The 22385-nt window shown below is 43.1% G+C and overlaps 2 protein-coding genes across 7 annotated transcripts in view; both read right to left on the minus strand.

Moving 5' to 3' along the window:
- FBXL20 (F-box and leucine rich repeat protein 20) overlaps positions 1-13795 on the minus strand; it is a 93624-nt gene extending 79829 nt beyond the window's left edge. Inside the window, exon 1 of one of the 3 annotated variants that reach the window (XM_082704977.1) lies at positions 12690-13795. In XM_082704977.1, coding sequence (XP_082561103.1) covers positions 12690-12737 — 48 coding nt within the window. In that variant the 5' untranslated portion in view covers positions 12738-13795. Of the gene's footprint in view, positions 1-11867 lie in introns of all 3 variants that reach the window. The other 2 variants (XM_082704978.1, XM_082704979.1) reach the window with 2 other exon arrangements.
- A 1832-nt stretch (positions 13796-15627) lies between these two features.
- The window catches only part of MED1 (mediator complex subunit 1), a 31456-nt gene continuing 24698 nt past the window's right edge, over positions 15628-22385 (minus strand). Inside the window, exons 17-18 of one of the 4 annotated variants that reach the window (XM_082704896.1) lie at positions 21920-22060; positions 15628-16542 (exon numbers count right to left, since the gene is read on the minus strand). In XM_082704896.1, the coding sequence (XP_082561022.1) occupies positions 16332-16542; positions 21920-22060 (352 nt within the window). In that variant the 3' untranslated portion in view covers positions 15628-16331. Of the gene's footprint in view, positions 16643-17207; positions 22061-22385 lie in introns of those variants that run through there. The other 3 variants (XM_082704898.1, XM_082704897.1, XM_082704895.1) reach the window with 3 other exon arrangements.

The raw sequence follows: 22385 nt of genomic DNA on the forward strand, positions 1-22385 counted from the left end.
AAGCAGGCTCCCTGCTGAGCAGAGAGCCCAATGCGGGGCTCAATCCCAGGACCCTGGGATCATGACCTGAGCTGAAAGCAGAGGCTTTAACCCACTGAGCCACCCATGCGCCCCTCACAGTATTTTTTTAACATAAACTTATATTATGTCTAAGGGAACTTCTGAAACTTGCATGTCAGACCAAAGGTTTTAAGGGATCAGTATTGGGCAACTTCACTGGTAATTCTAACAGATGTTCAGGTCCTTCCTTATTTATTTCTATTGTGACATTCAGTTTCTATAAATGAAATTTAGTTTCACTTATTCCTCCTTAATAATGTCCACTTAGGGAGTACTATTAGAAAGAGTTCTAGGTTTTATCTTTTTTTTAAACTGAGCTATAACTGACATACAACATTATATTAGATTTCACCTTTAACTAACAATCTAGTTTGTATTAAGTTACGTAATACACATTTGAAATCTTATTTTAGAGCCCTAAAGACAAACAGAGGTAAGTGGCTTTTCCCAGGGCTCAGTGTAAGTTCACAACAGTGCCAACATTAGGTGCCTTGGGATCCTGATTCCTATATTTGGCCAAACTTTTCTGTCTGGACCAGAGACTGATGAGCTCAGAAGAAATTTATGTCACTTAGGGCCTATAATCTACCTTTAGAGGCATATAATCTACATACAATTATTCTTTCTTAAGAAATGTTTTGACCTCAGTGAGACTGCATTATTGTTGTTGTAGAGATCTAGATTTGGGAAACTTCTTTTGTGTACCTGTTAGCTCTGGCTAAGAATACTTTTAAGTTCCTTATCTTCCTGAAGTACTATTCATGAGAATATGTTAGGAAAGTTACAGTATTCAATAGATGTTTTAACTTATCCAAGGAGAATTCCAAAACAGGTCAGGTTTCTTTCCCACAAACGGGTTGCAGAAATAAGTTAGGATGTGATTTTTTCCAACCTGGGCTTCTTTACATGAAGGACATGTAAACAATTTTCAAAAAGCTGATAAGGATGAGTGTGGGGAAAGAGTATCAGCAATGTAGACTTCTTTTTCAAAAATAAATACATCTCTACTTGTCTGTGTTCAGTCATGCCATAGCTTTATTTTCTACAAATCAGGGAAGGGAGAAAGACTGGTTTCTGGGTAAAAGCTGACTGATCTAGTGTTTTAAACGTCAACTTACCATTTGGTTCTTCTCATCTTCAGAGGCATTTACCCACATCTGCCTAACAATGAATACAATACTGGTTGCAGTATAAACTCCAGACTGAAACACTGCTAAATTACTACTCTTCAACTACACTGATTAAAATTCATAGGTGTTCCTGTTTCATAAACCCAATACATAAAACTGAATCAGATGAATAAAGAGATAACTAGTTACATTCTTTCCTTTGTAACAGAATTTTTCCTTAAAAAAATTAAAATAATGACTTACAAAAAGTCTTAATTAAAAACACTTCTACTTTGGGGTGCCTGGGTGGCTCAGTGGGTTAAAGCCTCTGCCTTCGACTCAGGTCATGATCCCAGGGTCCTGGGATCTAGCCCCACATCAGGCTGTCTGCTCGGCAGGGAGCCTGCTTCCTCCTCTCTCTGCCCGCCTCTCTGCCTACTTGTAATCTCTGTCTGTGAAACAAATAAATAAATAAAATCTTAAAAAAACAAAAAAAAAGATCAACACTTACAAAAAACAAAACACTTCCACTTTAAAGAAATATAATGAGAGTCGTCATTTACTGAGTGCTTACTGTGTGGTAGATTCCACAAAGTAATAAAATAATAGGCATTATTTACCGAGACCTTATTGCTAAGTGTTAACATTACAGAATTAAATCCCCACAATCCAGTCAAGTAGGCATTATACCCATTTTGGATATTGAAAATTTGAGACTCAAACAGATTAAATAACTTGCCCAAGCTCACAGAGATGGTTAAGTGGCAAAGCCAGGGTTTAAATTCAGACTTCAGAGTTTGACTCAGAGCTCAGACAAAGCTAATGCTCTTAAACAGATTCTCTCTATATAAATTCCATACATCCTAAGAAACTGAATCACAGCACACTAAACTCCAGGATATTATACAATCATTATATCCATTCCTTACTCCTCTGACCAAGATGTTCGTTTGGAAAGACATACACCAGCTTTTTCTCTAAGTGTCCACCTCCACTTCTATAAGAATTCAGCGCAAGAACAACCAGGAATCCAAAGTAGAATATGGGTTAAAATCACACAGGCTGTTTTGTCTTTACTAGCAGTTGTAAGCAAAGAAATGTAAGAACACTGGCAATAAAACTGAGTATCTAATCTCTAATCTGCAGCAAGTCAGGGGACTTATTTATAGAGAATCACAGAATTCCTATGCTAGAAAGAACTGCAGCAATGGAGGTCCACAAAGGATATACAGAAACCAGTACACACACACATTATTACATACATATCATTATATATACATCATTATATATACATATAATGCATATTTATAAAATACATGGATGTGAGTACTTATTTCAAAGTTCAGAACTGTATTATTTCCATTTGCAAATCCTTAAGAAATCACCTTAACACTTTCATCCTCCTTTTACTCAAATTAATTTCAAAATTAGAACATTAAAATGTATAAATCATCTGGTTCAAAAAATAAGTTGACAAAGAATGATTTAAAAACAAAACAAACAAGGGGCGCCTGGGTGGCTCAGTGGGTTAAGCCCCTGCCTTTGGCTCAGGTCATGATCTCAGGGTCCTGGGATCAAGTCCCGCTTCGGGCTCTCTGCTCAGCGGGGAGCCTGCTTCCCTCTCCCTCTCTGCCTGCCTCTCGGACTACTTGTGATTTCTCTCTGTCAAATAAATAAATAAAATCTTAAAAAAAAAAAAATAACATGACAAAAAAAGAATAATATTCTAACAGAGAACTCTGGAAAACTTTGTGGCTAACATTTACAGTTAACATTAAATTGTTAATTCGCAGGCAACTCCCCGCCCACCCTCTCTGAAAGAGGAAAAAAGAAAAAGAAAAACATAACAAAACTGGCTCTTTGTTGGTGAACTGTAATTCAGTATACACAGAGTTGGCAATGACCTTCCCCTGGGCCTAAACTGTCAACCAAGAGTGGCATATGCATAAGAATAGGCACTCTATATTTAAAAACCCGCCCTAATCTAGATAATTTACTGTTTTCTTTTTGCCTGTCTTCCCTGCCACATAAATCACCTCATTCTGCAGATAGTAAAGCAAACTCGAAGCACCCAGAGTACCTATACCTAGGGCTTCTTATTGTTACAAATTAGAAGTAAAACTGAAAATGCTTTTCCATTTTTTACTTTAAAACAATTTATGAAACTATATCTGCCTGCATCCTCTAGTTGATCAGGAAGCACACTAACCAACAAATACCGTAATAGCTGGCATATCTACTTATATAAAATCAGGCAGGCATTTGATTTATTGCTTACCTTCACCCCCATATTGTTAGATATGATTTCTGTCTTAGCAAGTAATGCACAAGATCAATTTTCTACTTGCTTTCACAGTATTCTATTTCCTTTTTAGTTTTTACTAGAAATTCCTATGACAAAATTCAAGGACAAAAATGGAAGAAGGGGCGCCTGGGTGGCTCAGTGGATTAAGCGGCTGCCTTCAGTTCAGGTCATTATCCCGGGGTCCTGGGATCAAGCCCTACATCAGGATCCCTGCTCAGTGGGGACCCTGCTTCTCCCTCTTTCCCCTGCTCATGCTCTCTCTCTCATTCTCTCTGTCTCCCAAATAAATAAAATCTTTTTTAAAAAAATGGAAAGGGGCGCCTGGGTGGCTCAGTGGGTTAAAGCCTCTGCTTTAGGCTCGGGTCATGATCCCAGCGTCCTGGGATCGAGCCCCACATGGGGAAATCTCTGCTCAGCAGGGAGCCTGCTTCCTCCTCTCTCTCTGCCTGCCTCTCCGCCTACTTGTGATCTCTGTCTGTCAAATAAATAAATAAAATCTTTAAAAAAAAATGGAAGAAACTGCCAATATATATTTCATGATTGACTAAACTCTTGTCTACCATGATTTAATTGGTGACTTTAACCTCACAGCAACTTAAGAGACTGAGCAAAAATGACTTAAATTACATTTCTACCTGATTACCACTGTCAGATATGAGGCTTATTAAATTCAAGAGAATATCATAAAGTCAAATTGGAAGAAAAATGATTAGGGAATAGAGGCTACTTAACCTATTGCTATAACTCACACGTCTGCTATATAGTTATTAGATTATGTGCTGAAAATAACTATGCAGCAAAGCCATTCTTTTAAAAGAAAGTCTTCAAAAGCTAATGCAAATATATTTTGGATTTATTTACATCTAAATACATACCTTCATTTTTAAAAGTTATATAATTAAACAAGATGAATCAAGCACAAATACCATGGCACAGTTCAATACAACCACCTAATGTTAGTTGCTATTAAGTTAAAATCTTTGATCAAATGGGTCCAAATGTGCTAAGACATAAAACTGTAAAATCAAGTTGTATGCCTGCATTTTTCTGAGTCAATCTTTGGGTAAGGGTCTGATCTAAGCATCCACCAAGTCTGGAACCAAATAGGAAAACAGTATAAAGACAACTATGCACAAGCAGCTAAATTTGGTCAGTTTAAGGGCATTCTTTATTCTTCCTCCCTCCCTTGGATTTTCCTGGTGTAAGGAAATATTTTATTTTGAACATCTAAAAATACCCTTCAAAAACCACAGTACTAGTTAGATTACTGAAAATTTTAATTCAGTTCCCAATGTGTCACAGGTTGGGAAACTAATCTAAGGGTTGGGTATGGAATCCCTGGCCTGTAACAAAAGTACTTAATAATTTGCAAGAAAAACAAGACCAAGATTTGAAGAGAGACACTTGGGAGATAAAAACAGGAGGATTTTATAAATTAAGATTAAAAAGTGACACCGACAATAACAGCTAAAACTGACAAATGACCTAAAACATAAGAATATAAAAATTTGAAAGTGTAAATACTTCTGAACATTTCTAATACTGATTCAATGAATGAAAATCTTCCATGCAGAAATAGATTACATCTAAAAAATAAGAACGTATGACCTTAAATATTAAGAACATACTTTGTAAAGATTTTGCCAAGTTAAAAATTTTTAATGACAATGGAAAACATAATTTTCAATGTGTAATGACTTACCTTATGTAGACTGTAGAAACATACATACATTGATTTTAAAATAATGAATTAGTGCTCGCTTCAGCAGCACATATACTAAAATAATGAATTACTACAGTAAGTACATGGTAACAACATACCAAACTTTAAAAGGTAAAAAGGAGGGACACCAGTCAGTTAGTTAGGTGACTGCCTTAGGCTCAGGCCATGATCCCAGGGGCCTGGGGTATAGAACCCCACATTGTAGCTGCTCAGCAGGGAACCTGCCCTCCCTCTCCCTCTACTGCTTCTTCATACTCTCTCTCTCTCTCTCAAAAAAAATAAAATAAAATGTTAAAAAAACAACAAAACAAGGGGCGCCTGGGTGGCTCGGTGGGTTGAAGCCTCTGCCTTCGGCTCAGGCCCTGATCCCAGGGTGCTGGGATCGAGCCCCACATTGGGCTCTCTGCTCAGCTGGGAGCCTGCTTCCTCCTCTCTCTCTCTCTGCCTGCCTCTCTGCCTACTTGTGATCTCTGTCTGTCAAATAAATAAATTAAAAAATCTTAAAACAAACAACAAAACAAGGTAAAAAGGACCCATAATTACACAATAAACATTAGTAACACTATTTTATTTTATTTAAGATTTTATTTATTTGACAGAGAGAGATCACAAGTAGGCAGAGAGGCAGGCAGAGAGAGAGAGAGAGAGAGAGAGAGAGAAGGAAGCAGGCTCTCTGCCTAGCAGAGAGCCCGATGTGGGACTTGATCCCAGGACCCTGAGATCATGACCTGAGCTGAAGGCAGAGGCTTTAACCCACTGAGCCACCCAGGCGCCCAAATAACACTATTTTAAAAAACACAATATCCGAATAGGCCCCAAATGCCTAGACCTCTAATCTGGTCCTTGTATAATAATAGATAACTGCTTTCAAACTAATCTTTAAAGTGTTAAAAACAAAATCCCTTACTTTTACTAGTACACTTTCCCATTGCAAGGCTTTTCAAACATAATGAAGCAAATGGCTGTCACACACTGGAAAAATGTACATTTTCCACCTGAACTAATTAGGAAAAGATGGTCATTTACTATGCAGAATGTTCCTATTTATTTATTTGACACAGAGAGAGAGAAAGAGAGAGACAGTGAGAGAGGGAACACAAGCAGTTGGAGTGGGAGAGGGAGAAGTAGGCTCCCTCCTCTGCGGGGCCAGATTCCAGGACCCTGGGATCATGACCTGAGCCAAAGGCAGACGCTTAACAACTGAGCCAACCAAGGGCCCCCAGAATGTTCTTTAGAAGATAAAACCTTATGAGAGAAAAAAGGTAATTACTGTGGCCTTAGCAGTACTGTGCAACTCTGCCTACAAACTTTAACAATATTGGAGTGGCTGTTTTAGGAGAAACAGCCAAGGAAATGTGGTCCTCCAATTTTCTTTTAAAAATTACAGATTCAGGGCGCCTGGGTGGCTCAGTGGGTTAAGCCGCTGCCTTCAGCTCAGGTCATGATCTCAGAGTCCTGGGATCGAGTCCCGCATCGGGCTCTCTGCTCAGCAGAGAGCCTGCTTCCCTCTCTCTCTCTCTGCCTGCCTCTCCATCTACTTGTGATTTCTCTCTGTCAAATAAATAAATAAAATAAAATCTTTAAAAAATAAAAAAATAAAAATAAAAATTACAGATTCAAAAAAAAAATTACAGATTCACAGGATTCTGGAATAAAATGAACCACAACAACTGATTCTAACTTCTTTGTTTTTCAAAGGAGGGAAATGAGCAGACTGGAGAAATAAAAAGAAACGACCAAAGTTATAGTTAATTTGTGGCAAAAATTAAGATTAACATCCAGTTCTTTCAACTCCCAACACAGTGTATTCTTTCTGCCATACCAGATTTTATGATTTTTCTTGTTTTAGACAAACTGTCTTGATAAAATGAAGCAAATAAGTAGTACAATTTAATATTTAAGTAGGCAAATAAGTAGTACAATTTAATCTTACAGGCTGTAATTTTATACATTTATCAAGGCAGCAGTGAGGTATAATGAAAAAACAGTAATGAACAGGGATTCAAAGTATCCCAATTGGAACTTATTTCCTAACTGTATGAATTATAACATTTCCAGGCACTGATTAAACTGTCAATAGTATCTGTGATGTTGGTTAATGTTTTCATAATAGGTAACTAGACTTTTTAATGAACCCAAAAGGATAGAAATTTTACTCCAACAGTACTGTCATCTTATGATGGAGCTACTAAGACAACGATGAAATGGAGAGGCTTTACTGAAAAAAATCTAAACTTAAGATCTGAGGGCTAGCTTAGATATTTATACCTGTCTGTAACTAATCTGAGTGTTAAGGTAACACACATAAGGGCATCTGGGTGGCTCAGCTGGTTAAGCATCCAACACTTTTTTTTTTCTTTAAGATTTTATTTATTTGTCAGAGAGAGAGAGAGAGAGAGAGCGCACAGAGGCAGGCAGAAGTGGAGAGAGAAGCAGGGAAGAGGAGCAAGGAGCCTGATAAGGGACTTGATCCTAGCACCCTGGGTTCATGACCTGAGTCGGAGGGCAACAGCTTAACCGACTGCACCACCCAGGCATCCCAGCAACACTTTTTTTTTTTTAAAGATTTTATTTATTTAGGGGCACCTGGGTGGCTCAGTGGGTTAAGCCTCTGCCTTCGGCTCGGGTAATGATCCCAGGACCCTGGAATCAAGCCCCACATGGTGGGGGGGGGGGGTGTCTCTGCTCGGCAGGAAGCCTGCTTCCCCTCCCCACTCTCTGCCTGCCTCTCTGCCTGCTTGTGATCTCTGTCAATTTAAAAAAAAAAAAAAAATCCTTAAAAAAATTTATTTATTTGTCAGAGAGAGAGAGAGAGAGAGCAAGAGAGCACAAGCAGAGGGGATGCCAGGCAGAAGGAGAAGCAGGATCCCCGGCTGAGCAAGGAGCCTGGTGTGGGACACAATCCCAGGACCTCAGGATCAGGGCCTGAACAGAAGGCAGACCTTAATGGACTGCACAACCCAAGCATCCAAGCATCCAATTCTTGATTTTAGCTCAGGTCATGACCTCAGAGTTGTGAGATCAGCCCTCCAAGTCAAGCTCCACACTGGGCATGGTATCTGCTCCTGCTTAAGATTCTCTCTCTCAGGGGCACCTGGGTGGCTCAGTGGGTTAAGGTCTCTGTGTTTGGCTAGGGTCATGATCCTGGGGTCCTGGGATCTGCCCGTACTGGGCTCTCTGCTGGGCAGGAAGCCTACTTTCTCCTCTCTCTCTGCCTGCCTCTCTGCCTACTTGTGATCTCTGTCAAATAAATAAGTAGAACCTTTAAAAAAAAAATTCTCTCTCTCGCTTTCCCCTCTGCCCCTCCCCCCTAAACTTTTTTTTAAAAGGTAACACGCATTATAGTACTTCAAATGAAGGACAACTTCATTCTTGATAGCAAAGACAAAATAAAATATACTGGATGAAGAAATGTAGGAAAGTAATTGTCCACACATTTTATGGGTATTTATGCTATGTTATGCTAAAAACAGAGCAGAAGGACAGAGAGCAGGTTCAAATCTTGGCTCCCCCACTTACTAGCTATGCAACTTGAGCACTTCTTAGGCCCCAGCTTTCCTCAACGGTAAAACAGACTTGTGAGAATTACAAGTAACTGAGGTAAAACACCTATCTCAGGGAGTGACATCAGGATTCAATTAAGTTTGAAAGGAAATTATCAATATTTGCAACAATGTATACTATTAGTAATGTAATAGAAAGTATTTAGATGAAGAATTTCAACTGAGAGACACATTAGTCAGCACTGTGTTAGCTTATAAGAGTTACTTTTGTGGAAAGTTAATGCCAACGTGATATAGCAAATAACAATAAATTTTCACATCTCTATCTCTTTAGCTCTTTTACCTGGCTATCGTCTACTCTGGCTATTCTACAGGATGCTACATATCTGGCTCCATGTCTGGAGTATTCTACTCCCTTTATTTTCACTTAAAAATTTTTTTCTACAGCTCCAGACCTGAGCATGAGATTTAAAGTGTGTGGCCTGCATTACAACATCCAAAAGAATAATGCACATAATATTCCTTCTAAGATTTTAATGAATCAATCTTCCACCCAGAAAAAAAAGTGACTAAGAAAAATAAAACAATAATCTTTCACTTTCTGTATTAACCATAATTTGAAATGAGTTATTATTTTTTTTTTAAAGATTTTATTTATTTATTTGACAGAGAGAAATCACAAGTAGGCAGAGAGGCAGGCAGAGAGAGAGAGGAGGAAGCAGGCTCCCCGCCGAGCAGAGAGCCCGATGCGGGACTCGATCCCAGGACCCTGAGATCATGACCTGAGCCGAAGGCAGCGGCCCAACCACTGAGCCACCCAGGCGCCCCGAAATGAGTTATTATTTGCTACAAAAATGTCCTCCCCTCAAAAAAAATTCTCAGGGATCAGCTATACTTACTATCATAAAACTATCGGTCCTTTAAAAACCATTCTGTAACTTTGAGAATTAAAAAAGTAACCTGAGGGGCACCTAGGTGGCTCAGTCATTAAGTGTCTGCCTTCAGCTCAAGTCATGATCCTAGAGTTCTGGGATCAAGCCCCACATCAAGCCCCACATCCCACTCCTTGCTCCCCGGGAAGCCTGCTTCTCCCTCTCCTAATCCACCTGCTTGTATTCCCTTTCTCATTGTCTCTTTCTCTCTGTCAAATAAACTAATAAAAATCTTAAAAAAAGAACACAAGGTAACTTGATGTAAATGTTTTAGATATGAAAAGACTGTCTTGTCTATATGTCTTATCCACTGAAACTAAATATTTAAAATGTTTTCAATGAATTAGCAGTAAGTTTACTATTTCATAAGAGACCTAACAGCTTGTTTTACTACTTGTAAACTGGACCCCTTCTTATCATAATAAAAGACTAAAATATTTATAAACCAAAAACTAATCATGAATACTGTAGAAGGAGGGTTTTTTAATCCCCTCTTATTCTTTATCTTATCAGACACCTTTAGAAAGCTTCCATTGGTTTAGTTCAAGGTAAGCAGATATACTTAACAAGGCAATCAATTTTATTATGATAGTACCACCACTGCAAGTAAACTACACATTAAAATATAAGGTAATTACAAAAATAGGATGCAGCAATTTAATTTTAAAACACATACTACAAAAGAACTCCTTCCAACAATAACTCAGTCTAAAAGAAAATAGCAAAATGCAGACTTCAACTGCAAAAGGCTATCCCCCACTCTGATCTTCAGTATTTGGGCTTCTTTTTCAAGATTCCTGTTAACTGCTAGAAGTCCACTCAATAATTTTAATGATGGTCTGGACTTTTACCATACAGTAGTACTACATACAAAACCACCCTAAATTAAGCTTATTGGATCTCTCTACTTCAAGGCAATCTAAAGTTCTGTTCAAGTAAACACCAAATTATATCTACTACATTTTCTTCCTATGATTAAATTAAATACAAAAACTCTAAAGGGGCCAATTTCTTCATTTTTCTCCACTCCTCACCTCCAACAGTAATATTGTAGCACTCTGAATTTAAACTTCTCCCCAACACTTTCTACCCAGATCTTCATGAATAAATCAAAATAGTTTCCCCATAAGCATAAAAAGAAACCAAGGAACAGACTAAACTGAAGACCCTTAGGTAACAGTTTCACACCCCGCACCTGGTGGGCAAGTTTCCTTAAACTTCTGTCTCAGGGTCTTACAATTTCATCCTTCAAATGGAAATGAAGAAAAACACCAAGTGAGATGTACACTGAGCTGTGAGTGATCCCAGGTCAGTCTGATTCTCTGCCAGAAAGGGCTAGGTAACATTTACTCTTCCAGTTGTAGAAGTTTCTTTCCCTTATACCCTCAGTAAACACTACTGAAATTCACACGCAGTTAGAATACCTCACTTCCCAAAGGAATCACTTCCTTAACACGGTAACTACTCACTGAAGACGCTTTCAGGTGTTTTCCTATTTCCTCATTCATTCCTCCATTCCATTAGCTACAAACCCTTCTCGCCAAAGGAGAAAAAGTTCTTAAAGAATGGATTTTCTGAAGTCTCTCCAACCTTCGTCCCAACCTCAAAGACCGTACACATCTAAGAGTTCCCAGAAACAATGAGCTACAAAAGTACAGACTAAACGGGAAAGAAGAGGAAGTATCAGAACAATACCCAAACCAAACACCGCAACGAAAACTCGTGGTCGTCTCTATCATCCCTGTCTACCACCCACCACTTCCCCAGTTTAACCAAGGTCTCTGAAACTCTGAGAAATGGCCCTCTGGCCCGTAATTTCCCTCTCGCTTCGCGAAGAAGGTGGCAGAAAGAAAAGAAGCCAGCTCCGGTTGATCGGAGCTGTGATGCTTTTTCTGCCGGATGAAGGGAGGCAAGCCAAGGGTTGTGTAAAGAATGGAAAGCTGAGTGATACTGGGGGGAGGGGGGAATTAGGGCGCCAGAGCTAATCCCTAGCCGGGGCCCGCTCGTGGAACAGGCTGGAGGCGACCAGCCCGGAGGACTAGAAAAGCTGGGCTGCACCCGGCTTTCGGGTCACGAAAAAGGGGGAAGAAGTCTGGCAACCCAAGCGGTCGGTGGATGACGGCGCCAGGCAAGGGAGGAGGCTCCGTGCGGAGCGAAATTTTCGGGGCACAAGAGCGGGAATCGCCTTGCTCACGCCGCCCCAAACCCCCCCCCCCACCACCACCAGGCTCACACCTCAAACCTGCTCTTGGTCACTCCGTTCACGTCCCTCCTCATGGGGCCGGCGGGTGCGGCCGGGGCCGGGCGCTGCGGCGTGCGGAGTGCAAAGATTGGGGCCCCGGGCAGGCCCCGGAGTTCCGGGACCGGGAAGAGGTAGAGGAGCGGCGGGCAGGGGCCGTTCGCGGGGAGGGGAAACCTCTCAGCTCCGGCGGGGCCTCCTCCACCTCCCGCAGAGCCGGCGGCGGCGACGACTGCTCGTCGCTAGCTCTTCTCTCTCCTCAGCCTCAACTTCAACCCAAAACAAAAACACTCCCCACCTGCCAGCAACGCCGCTCCTCATTGGGCAGAGCCGCCCGGGCCCTGGAACGGCGTGGGGAGGGGAGGAGGAGGAGCGCGCGGCGGCGGCGGCGGCGGCCGCGGCGGCGCGGGACCACCCCTCCCCCACTCCCGGGCGCAGTCCGCGACTGTCGGCCCGGGAGCAGCCGGAGCGCGGCGGCGGCGGCGCGAGCCGGCTCTTGCCTCCGAGCCACGCAAGCCCACCGCGAGAAGGAGAGGAAGGGAAGTGCCTATCTGTCTGTGTGTATTTGTGTATGGGAGGGGCTGTGGGGAGGGTGTGAGTACGCGCGTGCTCGCGAGTGAGGAAAGCAGGGCAACTGCACATAGTACTGGAGCCCATCTAATCCCCTTCGCCGGCAGACAGCACGCACCCACCCAGCAAGCACTTGAGCTTTCTGTCAAGTCCTCCCAGCCCCCTAAGTCTTATCGCTTCTTCCCCGGTAGCCTGTGCAGCCACGTATGTCCTTCCCGGCCACCCAACTCCCTTTCCCTATCACTCACTGTCGCCTTGAACCCAAAGTGCAGCAGGCGGTCCCTGCTCGGAGCCATTTTCCTCCGCTTTCTGGTTGTCTCTAGATTGAGGCAGTGCTGCTGCTGCCGCCGCCGCCGTCGTTGCTGTAGCTGCCGCCGCCTCCCCCGCCCCCGTGGATTGCATTACCGGGTGTTGCAGGGAGGCCTGGGGGGCCGCCGCAGGGCGTGGGTCTCCCTGTGCATGGATCAGGAGGACGGGGGCGTGGGTAATTGCGCTACCCTCTGCTCCAGGAATATACAGCGAGACCGCACCTCGCGCCTTGGGGTCAGGGGGTGCAGCGCAGGAGCTTGGCGACCATTCCTTTTAGCTGGGGGAGGGACGCGCTTTGGTGGTTGGGGGGGCCAGACGAGGCTGAAGTGCCTTTGGCTTTCCCCGCCCCTCCGCCACCAGACTGCCGCTGGCGCCCAATGGGTTTTAGTGCCTTCCCATCCTCCAATCAGGGCTCTGGTTGGTGAGAACCTGATCCTGACGTCACTTTGGCGGGAGAAACAAGCGTGTCTTAACGAGTAGGCGGGGGCGCTTGGCCAGTGGAAATTACGACATTCGTCTGACTCCTAGGCTCCTTCCATAAAAGCTAGTTTGTGTCATCATATTATTATACTTTAGCAACGCCAGCCCTCAAGGTCTTGTAATTTATGATCAAATTTCCATGAAATAAGGAATAAGTTTACCCTCTTTTAGAGCGACAAACTGCAAAATCATGTACCAAAGATGAAATATTAGAAACTGTATCATAAATTCCAGCAGTCCTGGCAGGATCGCTGTCCCTGATTGTATTTCCAAAGTAAATATGTTTGTCTTCATACCTCTTTTAATTCGCTTTAGTGACTGGATTGTTATGAATCTGATTTAAGAGAGATTATTGGGGCACCTGGCTAGCCGGGTTGGTGGAGCCTACCACTCTTGATATGGAAGTTGTGGGTTCAAGCCCCCTTGGGTGTAGAGAGTACTTAAAAATAAAATATGTGGGGGCGCCTGGGTGGCTCAGTGGGTTAAAGCCTCTCTTCGGCTCAGGTCATGATCTCGGGGTCCTGGAGCCTGCTTCCCTCTCTTTCTGCCTGCCTCTCTACCTACTTGTAATCTCTGTCTGTCAAATAAATAAAATCTTAAAAAATAAAATATGTGTAAAAGAGATGAGCTCATTGAAGAGCAACTGTGCTGGAGATTTTTTTTTTTTTTAAGATTTTATTTATTTAGGGCGCCTGGGTGGCTCAGTGGGTTAAGCCGCTGCCTTCTGCTCAGGTCATGATCCCAGGGTCCTGGGATCGAGTCCCGCATCGGGCTCTCTGCTCAGTGGGGAGCCTGCTTCCTCCTCTCTCTCTGCCTGCCTCTCTGCCTACTTGTGATCTCTCTCTGTCGAATAAATAAATAAAATCTTTAAAAAAATTAAAAAAAAAGATTTTATTTATTTATTTGACAGACAGAGATTACAAGTAGGCAGAGAGAGAGAGGAAGGGAAGCAGGCTCCCCGCTGAGCAGAGAGCCCCATGCGGGGCTCGATCCTAGGACCCTGGGATCATGACCTGAGCCGAAGGCAGAGGCTTTAACCCACTGAGCCACCCAGGTGCCCCTGGAGATTTTTTTTTTAAAAAAAACAGGCATATTCTGGGACACCTTGGTGGCTCTGTCCTTTAAGCATCCAACTCTTGATTTCCCCTCAGGTCATGATCTTAAGGTGGTGTGATCCATCCCCTTCTTGGGCTTGCAGCTAGGCGTGGAGTCTCCTTAAGATTCTCCCTCCCTGGGCGCCTGGGTGGCTCAGTGGTTAAGCCGCTGCCTTCGGCTCAGGTCATGATCTCAGGGTCCTGGGATCGAGTCCCTCATCGGGCTCTCTGCTCGGCAGGGAGCCTGCTTCCCTCTCTCTCTGTCTGCCTGCCTCTCCGTCTACTTGTGATTTCTGTCAAATAAATAAATAAATAAAATCTTAAAAAAAAAAAAAAAAAGATTCTCCCTCCCTTTGGGGCACCTGAGTGGCTCAGTGGGTTAAAGCCTCTGCCTTCAGCTCAGGTCATGATCCCAGGGTCCTGCTCAGCGGGGAGCCTACTTCCCTCCCCCCACACCCCCACCACCGCCTCTGTGTATCTGCTTATGATCTGTCAAATAAATAAAAATCTTTAAAAAAAAAAATAGACTCTCTCTCCCTTTGACCCTCCCCATCCGCCAGCTCCACCCCTTAAAAAAGAGCAGGGTGCGCCTGCTCTTTAAAAAAAAGTAAAAATTATAAAAATAAAATACAAAAAATAAAAAAGGCATATTCAAACTGGAAGCTTTATTACCTAACTCTTCAAGCATTTTTCAACTTTCTCATGTTTGTCCTAGAAAGGGCTTCTTAATGGAGGAACCTACTTAGGAAACTCTCAGGCCCACAAACCCAGATCTAGATGTTATTATTCTCTCCTGCCTGCTACTTTTAATGTTATTTAACTTCACTAAGATAAATACAGCTTTTTCAGTCCCATCTGATCTAATAACAATTTTCTCCCAATTATTGATGAATTTGGTGACTAAGTTTTGCAAAAGATAATAAAACTGGCTCAAGCAGATAAATCAAATGAAGAAAATTTTCACAGGTCTTTTTCCAGGTTTCAATTATCTTTTCCAGCTAACCTGAGTAATACTCAGGAAAGACTTACTTTCTGATTGAATTTTTTCTGATTGGTGGACTTTTAAAACGCCGAGTAGGGGCACCTAGGTGGCTCAGTAAGTTGTGTTGCTGACTCTTGATTGGTTTAGGTCATGATCTCAGGGTTAAGCCACCCACCTAGGTCCCTGCTCAGCAGGGAGTCTGCTTCTCTCTCTCTCTCTCTCTGCCCCTCCCCCAACTCCTTCCTCTAAAAATAAACAAAATCCTTTAAAAAGTTGAATGAAAATTATTCAAAGGTTAAAAATTTACTACACGAAGGCATATTACTTTTTATCAAATAAGTTTATTTGCATGTAAATAAACAGGTTCTTTTGTAATGTTTTGGGGGGAAAAATCCCAGATTTTGTCTACTTTCAAAAAAATGAAAAACCCCAAAGTATTTACAGAACGGCCATACACACAGAAAATCAAATTTGAAAGCTTTTTTTAGAAAAGACCCTCCCCAACTGCTCCTGATGTACATTTCTAAAACACAAAATTATAAAGCCCAGCTTTTACAGCTAAGCACGTTTCCCAACCTAGCTTCTGAGATGTTACGTACTTCCTACCCCTCAAAAAACTAACTCAAGGGTAGAAATAAGGGGGTAGAGGAGTTGAAAAGGGGAGGGAAAAAAAAAGGAGAAAGAAAATGAGATTGCCCAGGGATTGTGAAAGTTCCCTATACTGTCCTCTGCTTTAAGTGACTTGACTGGATACTGTGTGACTCACTGCCTCCCTTGAAAGGGTTGCTTCTGAGAATTCATGATATTGTTGCACTAAATTTTCACACCTAGGCCTTAAGGAAAAATCTTTCCAAGAGTCACTAACCTCAAGGCCAGTTTTGGCAATTGTATCCTGCTTCAATTCTCCCGTTTATAAAATACGTTTTAAAACACATGGATCTTGAACCTGAAATCTTCATGTACATCAGAGCAGGTTTTGACCAAGAACCCCTAACATGAAGCCAAAAGACAGAAGAGGAATCAGGTCAAACTAAGAATACATTAGACACCAGCAGCAGCAGACAGGTAGAAGTTGACTTCATGTCCTTGCAGTCTTTTGAAACAGGAGAGTGAGGACACCTAGACAGGAGGGAGGTGTCCCAGGCTTGGTTTATTCTGCCTCTTCTCCTCCACCCTGTGGAGAAATGCAGTGCTCCCTGGTTCTCAGGCAGGGTGAAGCAGGTTAGCCCCGGCTCCCTGTTAAGCAAGTTCAGATGCTGGGTCAGTGTGTGGGGTGTGCCCATCGACAATTCAGGGGCTTATCCTTCATCCAGATCCTAACTCGGGATTCTTTGATCTGGGATGAAGACAGAAAGAGAGAAAAAGCTTCCCAGTTTACTCATTTTGGTATCTGTTGGCTCTGCTTGGGGAAGCTGAGCCCCTGATATGTAGTACATTCCCCATAAGATCTTCCCCACCCAGAACAAACTTAAAAACCACGTTAACATTTTTTTTTCCTCTGCAGAAACCAATGGGATAGGATTCAAAACTAGGTGAGAAACTTGTGAGAAATCCAACCTGGTTATATGTTTGAGAGGCTGCTACTGTATCAGCATCACAAGATAAAGCACTCTGGTATCACCTTGCCCATGTCCTCCTTAGTGTCACCCAAGACATTTGACTCTGATACGGTAACCGATAACTTTTCTTGCTCCACTTTGCAATGTTTCGTTTCCTACTTCTTATTACCTTGGGACACAAAAGTGGCAGAGTTGTTGAGAGCTGATGACCAGAAAAGGGAGAACACTAGAGGAAATCAGAGACAGTCAGGAAAGAACGCCAAAGCTGATTTTCCAACTCTATGCTAACTCCAACCTGCAGAAAGAGCTGAATATAGAAATCTTCTTCAATATCTGATGAAGTCACTCCATTTATCACACACACACACAAATGAATCACCTGGCTTTTTTTTTTTTTTTTTTTTTTTTTTTAATCCAGAAGAGTTGTGCTGGGGACTGTGCCCCGTCCTGCTGATACAGATCCTGAATGGAATCATCAGGAATGGCACAGTGCAGGTGTCAAAATCAAAGTAAGGCCGCAGAATTTTGAGAGGACCCTCCAAATACTGAGAACTTGTGTTGCACTCAAATGGTCTCCTGGATTTCTTTATTTATGAGAAGGGCTTCTTATTGATGTCCCCCAGAATCCAGACTCAGACCTGTTCCTCCAAAAAGGTCCAATTGAGTTGCTACATAGTAGCAAGGGTGTATCTTCATGCCCACCTAGCATTCCAGGCCCCCAATACTTCAAGTGAGCTTGAAATTGTTTTAAGTGAACTATGGCTGCAAATTTTTTACTGTTTTATTTAAGGGAGCATACAGTGGAGTGACTGAAGTCTGGACTCCTCCTCCATGTGATGCAGAGAAATAAGGAGCCCAGCTCTCAGGAATGGCATCAGTTCTCCTACAAACAAAATGCTGGGATGTGGACTTTTGGCACATTGTGGAAATAGGAGAACTTTTAATTCTGTAATGGTTTTCATGCCACTGGGTCAGGGAGGCTGTACATTAAACCTTACTGCATCTGAAAACATGTTTACTTCCCAAAAAGCCAGCCCAGCCTTTATTAAAGGACAAAAGAGAATATAAATCAGTACCTCCACAGAGAGGTAACTCCTAATATTCCTATGATGTCTGAACCCTACGATAAACCTCCTAAAACAAAAATACCATTTTGGTTTTTCTACTTAACTCCAAAGGTGGACTCTGACTAATCTGTTTGGGCTTAATGCTACAGTACCAGCACAAGCTACAGGCTCCCTACCACCAAATAAGCCTTGCTCTTCCACCTCCCATTACTTTGAACCCTGAACCTTATAGAATTAGAAACACTGTATAAAGACAAACAGATAAAGGGTTAAAATATTACAAATAAATAGCTAAAATTATCTTCGCTCCCCCAATCACTCCTAAGAAACAGACACCAAACATTACTTAAGTGTCCAAAATGACCAAAGTCCTTCATTTGCCCATGCCTCAAATGGACAACTATCCAAACAAAGTGAACAACCTTCATGCAAATGCATCAAGGAATGTATTGCTTTTTCATTTGCTGCCCAGCCCTTCAAATACATGCACTAAAATGAGTTAAAACATGGCCTAAAAATGGAAAAAGGGAGAAAAAAATATATATGAATATTTCCCACAAAACTGTTTCCCACCCTTCCCTCTCCCTATGCCCCACCCACCCCCTCCCATTCATAAGCAAGTACTTTAACTTTTTTTTTTTTTTCCTCTTTTTTCTCTGGCAAAGGAAAAAGTGATTCTTGGTAACCAAAATCAAACCCTATGGTCTCTTTAGTAGGGTCTGGCTATGCTTTTCTAAATTTACCCAGCTCGGTGTCAAAGCCATGCCATTTAAGATTCTTGAACACAAAATCACACCTGACTCACCCCTTATGGTGGTTTGCCTATAAACTTATTAGTTTTTCTCTGGCCATTTTTGTCTTAAAAAATAAGGTTCCTAATTGCCAATCAGGGCCACATCCATAAGATCATCATCTTCTTCCCCAATCATAAAGTCAGGGCTGAGCCTTGAGGGCCTGTCTGTAGATAAAATTGTGTTGCTTGTCATAGACAAGGACTGGTCTGAAGAGATGGGTGATTTAGACCAACTCTCTGGCTTGATGCTATGAGACTTTTTCTTGTCCCGGTCTTTGTCCCGGTCCCGGTCCCGATCTTTGTCTTTTACTTTCTTCTTTTCTTTTTTGTGCTTCTTATGCTTTTCTGTGCTGTATTCTGGAAGAGGTCGGATACCATCATCTGAGCTGGGACTGTTCTGATAAGATTTCTCTGCTATGGAGGAGCCTGACTCACTTTCACTGTCCAGATTCTGGGGGGTATATGCTGGTGACTTACTATGGCTAGGAGAGCCACGCTCATGCTTTGGAGTGGAACCACTGATGAGTGGAGAGCCATAGTTTTTGGAAGAGGTCATCTGAGGCCTGAGCCCTTCTCCACTACTCTCCCCAGGTTTCTGCAAAGTCACTTTGGCTTTAATACTGGGAGAACCCCCATCGTGCTTGCTGATGATAATTTTTGCCACACCTGTGCTCCCCACATTTTTTGACTCTGAGGTCTTCTTAGATGAATCCACTGAACCCCCCGAGGTGGAAACCTTGGATTTTTCTTTTTCACTTTTCTCACGCTTACTCTGGAACTCTCCTCCTGACATGTTATGTTTGGAGGACATTGGATGGCTAGAAGAATTTGTGCTCACCCCCATCTGGCCATCCATTGGGTCTTCACCTCCAGGGCCACTGGTGACGACCCCATGCTTCAGTTTATCTATGACAGCTGTTAAGGACGGCTTCTTATTTCTGCTGGGAGATTTCCCTTTGGAACTCCCATGTTGGTTCTGAGAGGATGACATGGAAGAACCACTTGAGGAAAAGGAAGAGGAAGATGCTGTACAAGAATTAGATGATGGGGGAGTTTTCTGAGACAATGAGCCTGAGGATCCTAACCCTGAAGATGACTTCATGCCAGTGCTTGAACTGGTTCCAGACATATGAGAACCACCAGAACCTGAACTGATGGGGGACTTGGCTTTAGAGGATGGGGGAGTCCCAGGAACAGGCTTCATTGGAGAGGCAAGCTTATCAGAGCCTCCAGGTGGCCTTGAATGAGAAGGGGATATGTTTGGTTTACTTAAAGAAGGATTCATAAGTGATGATGGCTTCCCTTGAGGTTTCATCTTAGTGCTGCTGGAGCCACTGCTCAGTCCATGCTTGGTAATAGGAGAGGAGCCTGGCTTCCCCCCAGACTGGGATGAATTTTTGGACTGGCTAGATCCAGAAGACCCTTGGCTAGAATACACACTGCTGCTTAACTTGGAACTTGATGAACCTTCTGATTTACTGCTTTTCATCTTGCCTGAGTTGGAAGCAGAAGATGAGGAAGAGGAGGAGGAAGAATGGCTATGGTGGCTTTTACTGCCTGAGGAAGACACAGAACCACTACTGGTATACTGACTGTGGGAGGAGGGCTTGCCCACCATCACGGTGCCTTTAGGAATCTGAATAGTGATTTTGGGAATAGGTGGTGTGGCAACACCTGGGGGAGTCTGTGACCTTCCTGAACTGCCTGGAGACTTGGATCCGCCTGTACTGGTAGGTGGAGTGAAAGGTCGGTTAGAAGAACTGTGAGACGGAGACTTTCCTTCAGTGTCTGCCTTCTTCCGCTTTGGAGGTTTATCTTTGCTTTTGCCATCATTAGAAGGGGTCCGACTGCGCTTCCCTGGTTTGCTATCTAATCCTGGCCCTGACAGACTACTATTACTGGTGCCGTTCCCTTCCTTTACTCGCTTTTGACTCTTTTCTTTCCCTAAGTCCCCAGGAGTCAATAAAGGACTCTGGCTACCACTGTGATGCTCCATAAGATCTGCAGGACCCAAAGCCTTACCAGCCACTGATATAATACTGAAATCAACTGTGTCAGCTTGGCTGTTGCCTTTAAACTTTGTCTCCCCATTATCACCTCCAAGCATTGGCACCCCCAAAGTATTTAGTGCCTGAGATGCAAATCCTTTGAAATCATCGTTATCTCCACTTTGGCTGCTTTCATCAAAATATTCTTCTCCAAAACCACCTTGGCTCTGGCTGTTCAACAAATCAGGATTAAAATCTACTCCATCAGGAAAAAAATGATTGGTAGGAGAGTCACTACTAGGGCTTCCAGCAGCATCTGCAATTAGGTCAGCTGGATCTGTGTAAGGATTTTCATTATTATTGGTTTGAAAGACATCAGGGTCAAAGAGGGCACTCTGAGAATGCCCAGAGCTTGAAGAATCTCGCACAGGGGTACCAATGGGTGGGCAATCGTCACTAGTGCTGGGAAGCTTAGAGGCTTCTTCTGCAATGTCTGAAAGGATATCAGTTACATCTGGGCCAATGCTGTCTGAACTGGATAGTCGGACCATCCTTTGAATACTGGGCTGGGGGTGAGGTACTGGTTGTGGGTAAGTTGTTGGGGGAGTACTACACTGGCTTGGTGCTGGAGTGATGTGTGGCGTATCCAGCGTATCTGCTGTCATGTTGACATCAAAGATAGGGTTCTGTGAGTCAACATCCATTGAAAATAGCTCCCTCTGAAAGTCATCTTCAGTCTGGTGCTTGGGTTTGTCAGGTGGTAATCTTGATGACTTCTTCTTCTTTGTCTTGTTGCTTCCCGGGCATATTTCCATCCGGGGTGAGCCGGAAGAAGAGTTCTGCCTTTCTAAAGGGCTGCTTCCATAAAGGGTTGAGAAATCCTGGGCAGGGTTATCTTTAAGAAGGTTCATGAGCATCGGGTGGTTCTTGGTGTTGCCGGCCATCGAAGAGACAGGTGGCGGCGTGTGATGAGGAGGGGTCGGACTCGAGCCAATGGTAGACCCCCCGTTCCCTGTGATTTGCAACAAACTGGTAAGAATTGGGTTCTGAGACACCTTGCTGAAGTCCTCCCCATGGCCCACCGACTCATGCCGATCTTTGATGCTCATGCTCATATTAAACAAGGTGGTAATGGGACCCCCCGGAAAGGTGTTGGTTGGTGTAGTGGTACCACTCATTGGGTTGTTGCCTGTGGTCATGCCATACCCTGGGCTGCTAGCCGGGGGCAGGTTCTTTTTCACCATGTCTTCAACTGTCTCTGCAATGAGTGACAGTGCTGGAGTGTCGGCCTGAATGGTTTCAGCTTTCCTCCGAATAGCCCTCATCGTCACAGGGATGGACATACATCTGTAAGATAAGATAGAAAAAACAAAATTAGCAGTGTATTAGCTGCTAAAGGAAAACAATTCTTATTGGGAAAGCAGGGTTTAATTCTGCCTTTGATTCAGATATGCCCTCAGAGGTTTGCAATATGCAATTCTCAGGTAAGGCAAATAACCAGAAATAGTTCTATAAAATGCCAGAGCTGGGCACCTGCGTGGCCCAGTTAAGTGTCTGCCTTCGGCTCAGGTTATGATTCCAGGATCCTGGGATTGAACCTCACGTTGGGCTCCCTGCTCAGCTTCCACCTCTCCCACTCCCCCTGCTTGTGTTCCCTCTCTCACTATGTCTC

This window comes from Mustela nivalis, assembly GCF_964662115.1.
Source record: "Mustela nivalis genome assembly, chromosome: 17".
Lineage (NCBI taxonomy): Eukaryota > Metazoa > Chordata > Mammalia > Carnivora > Mustelidae > Mustela > Mustela nivalis.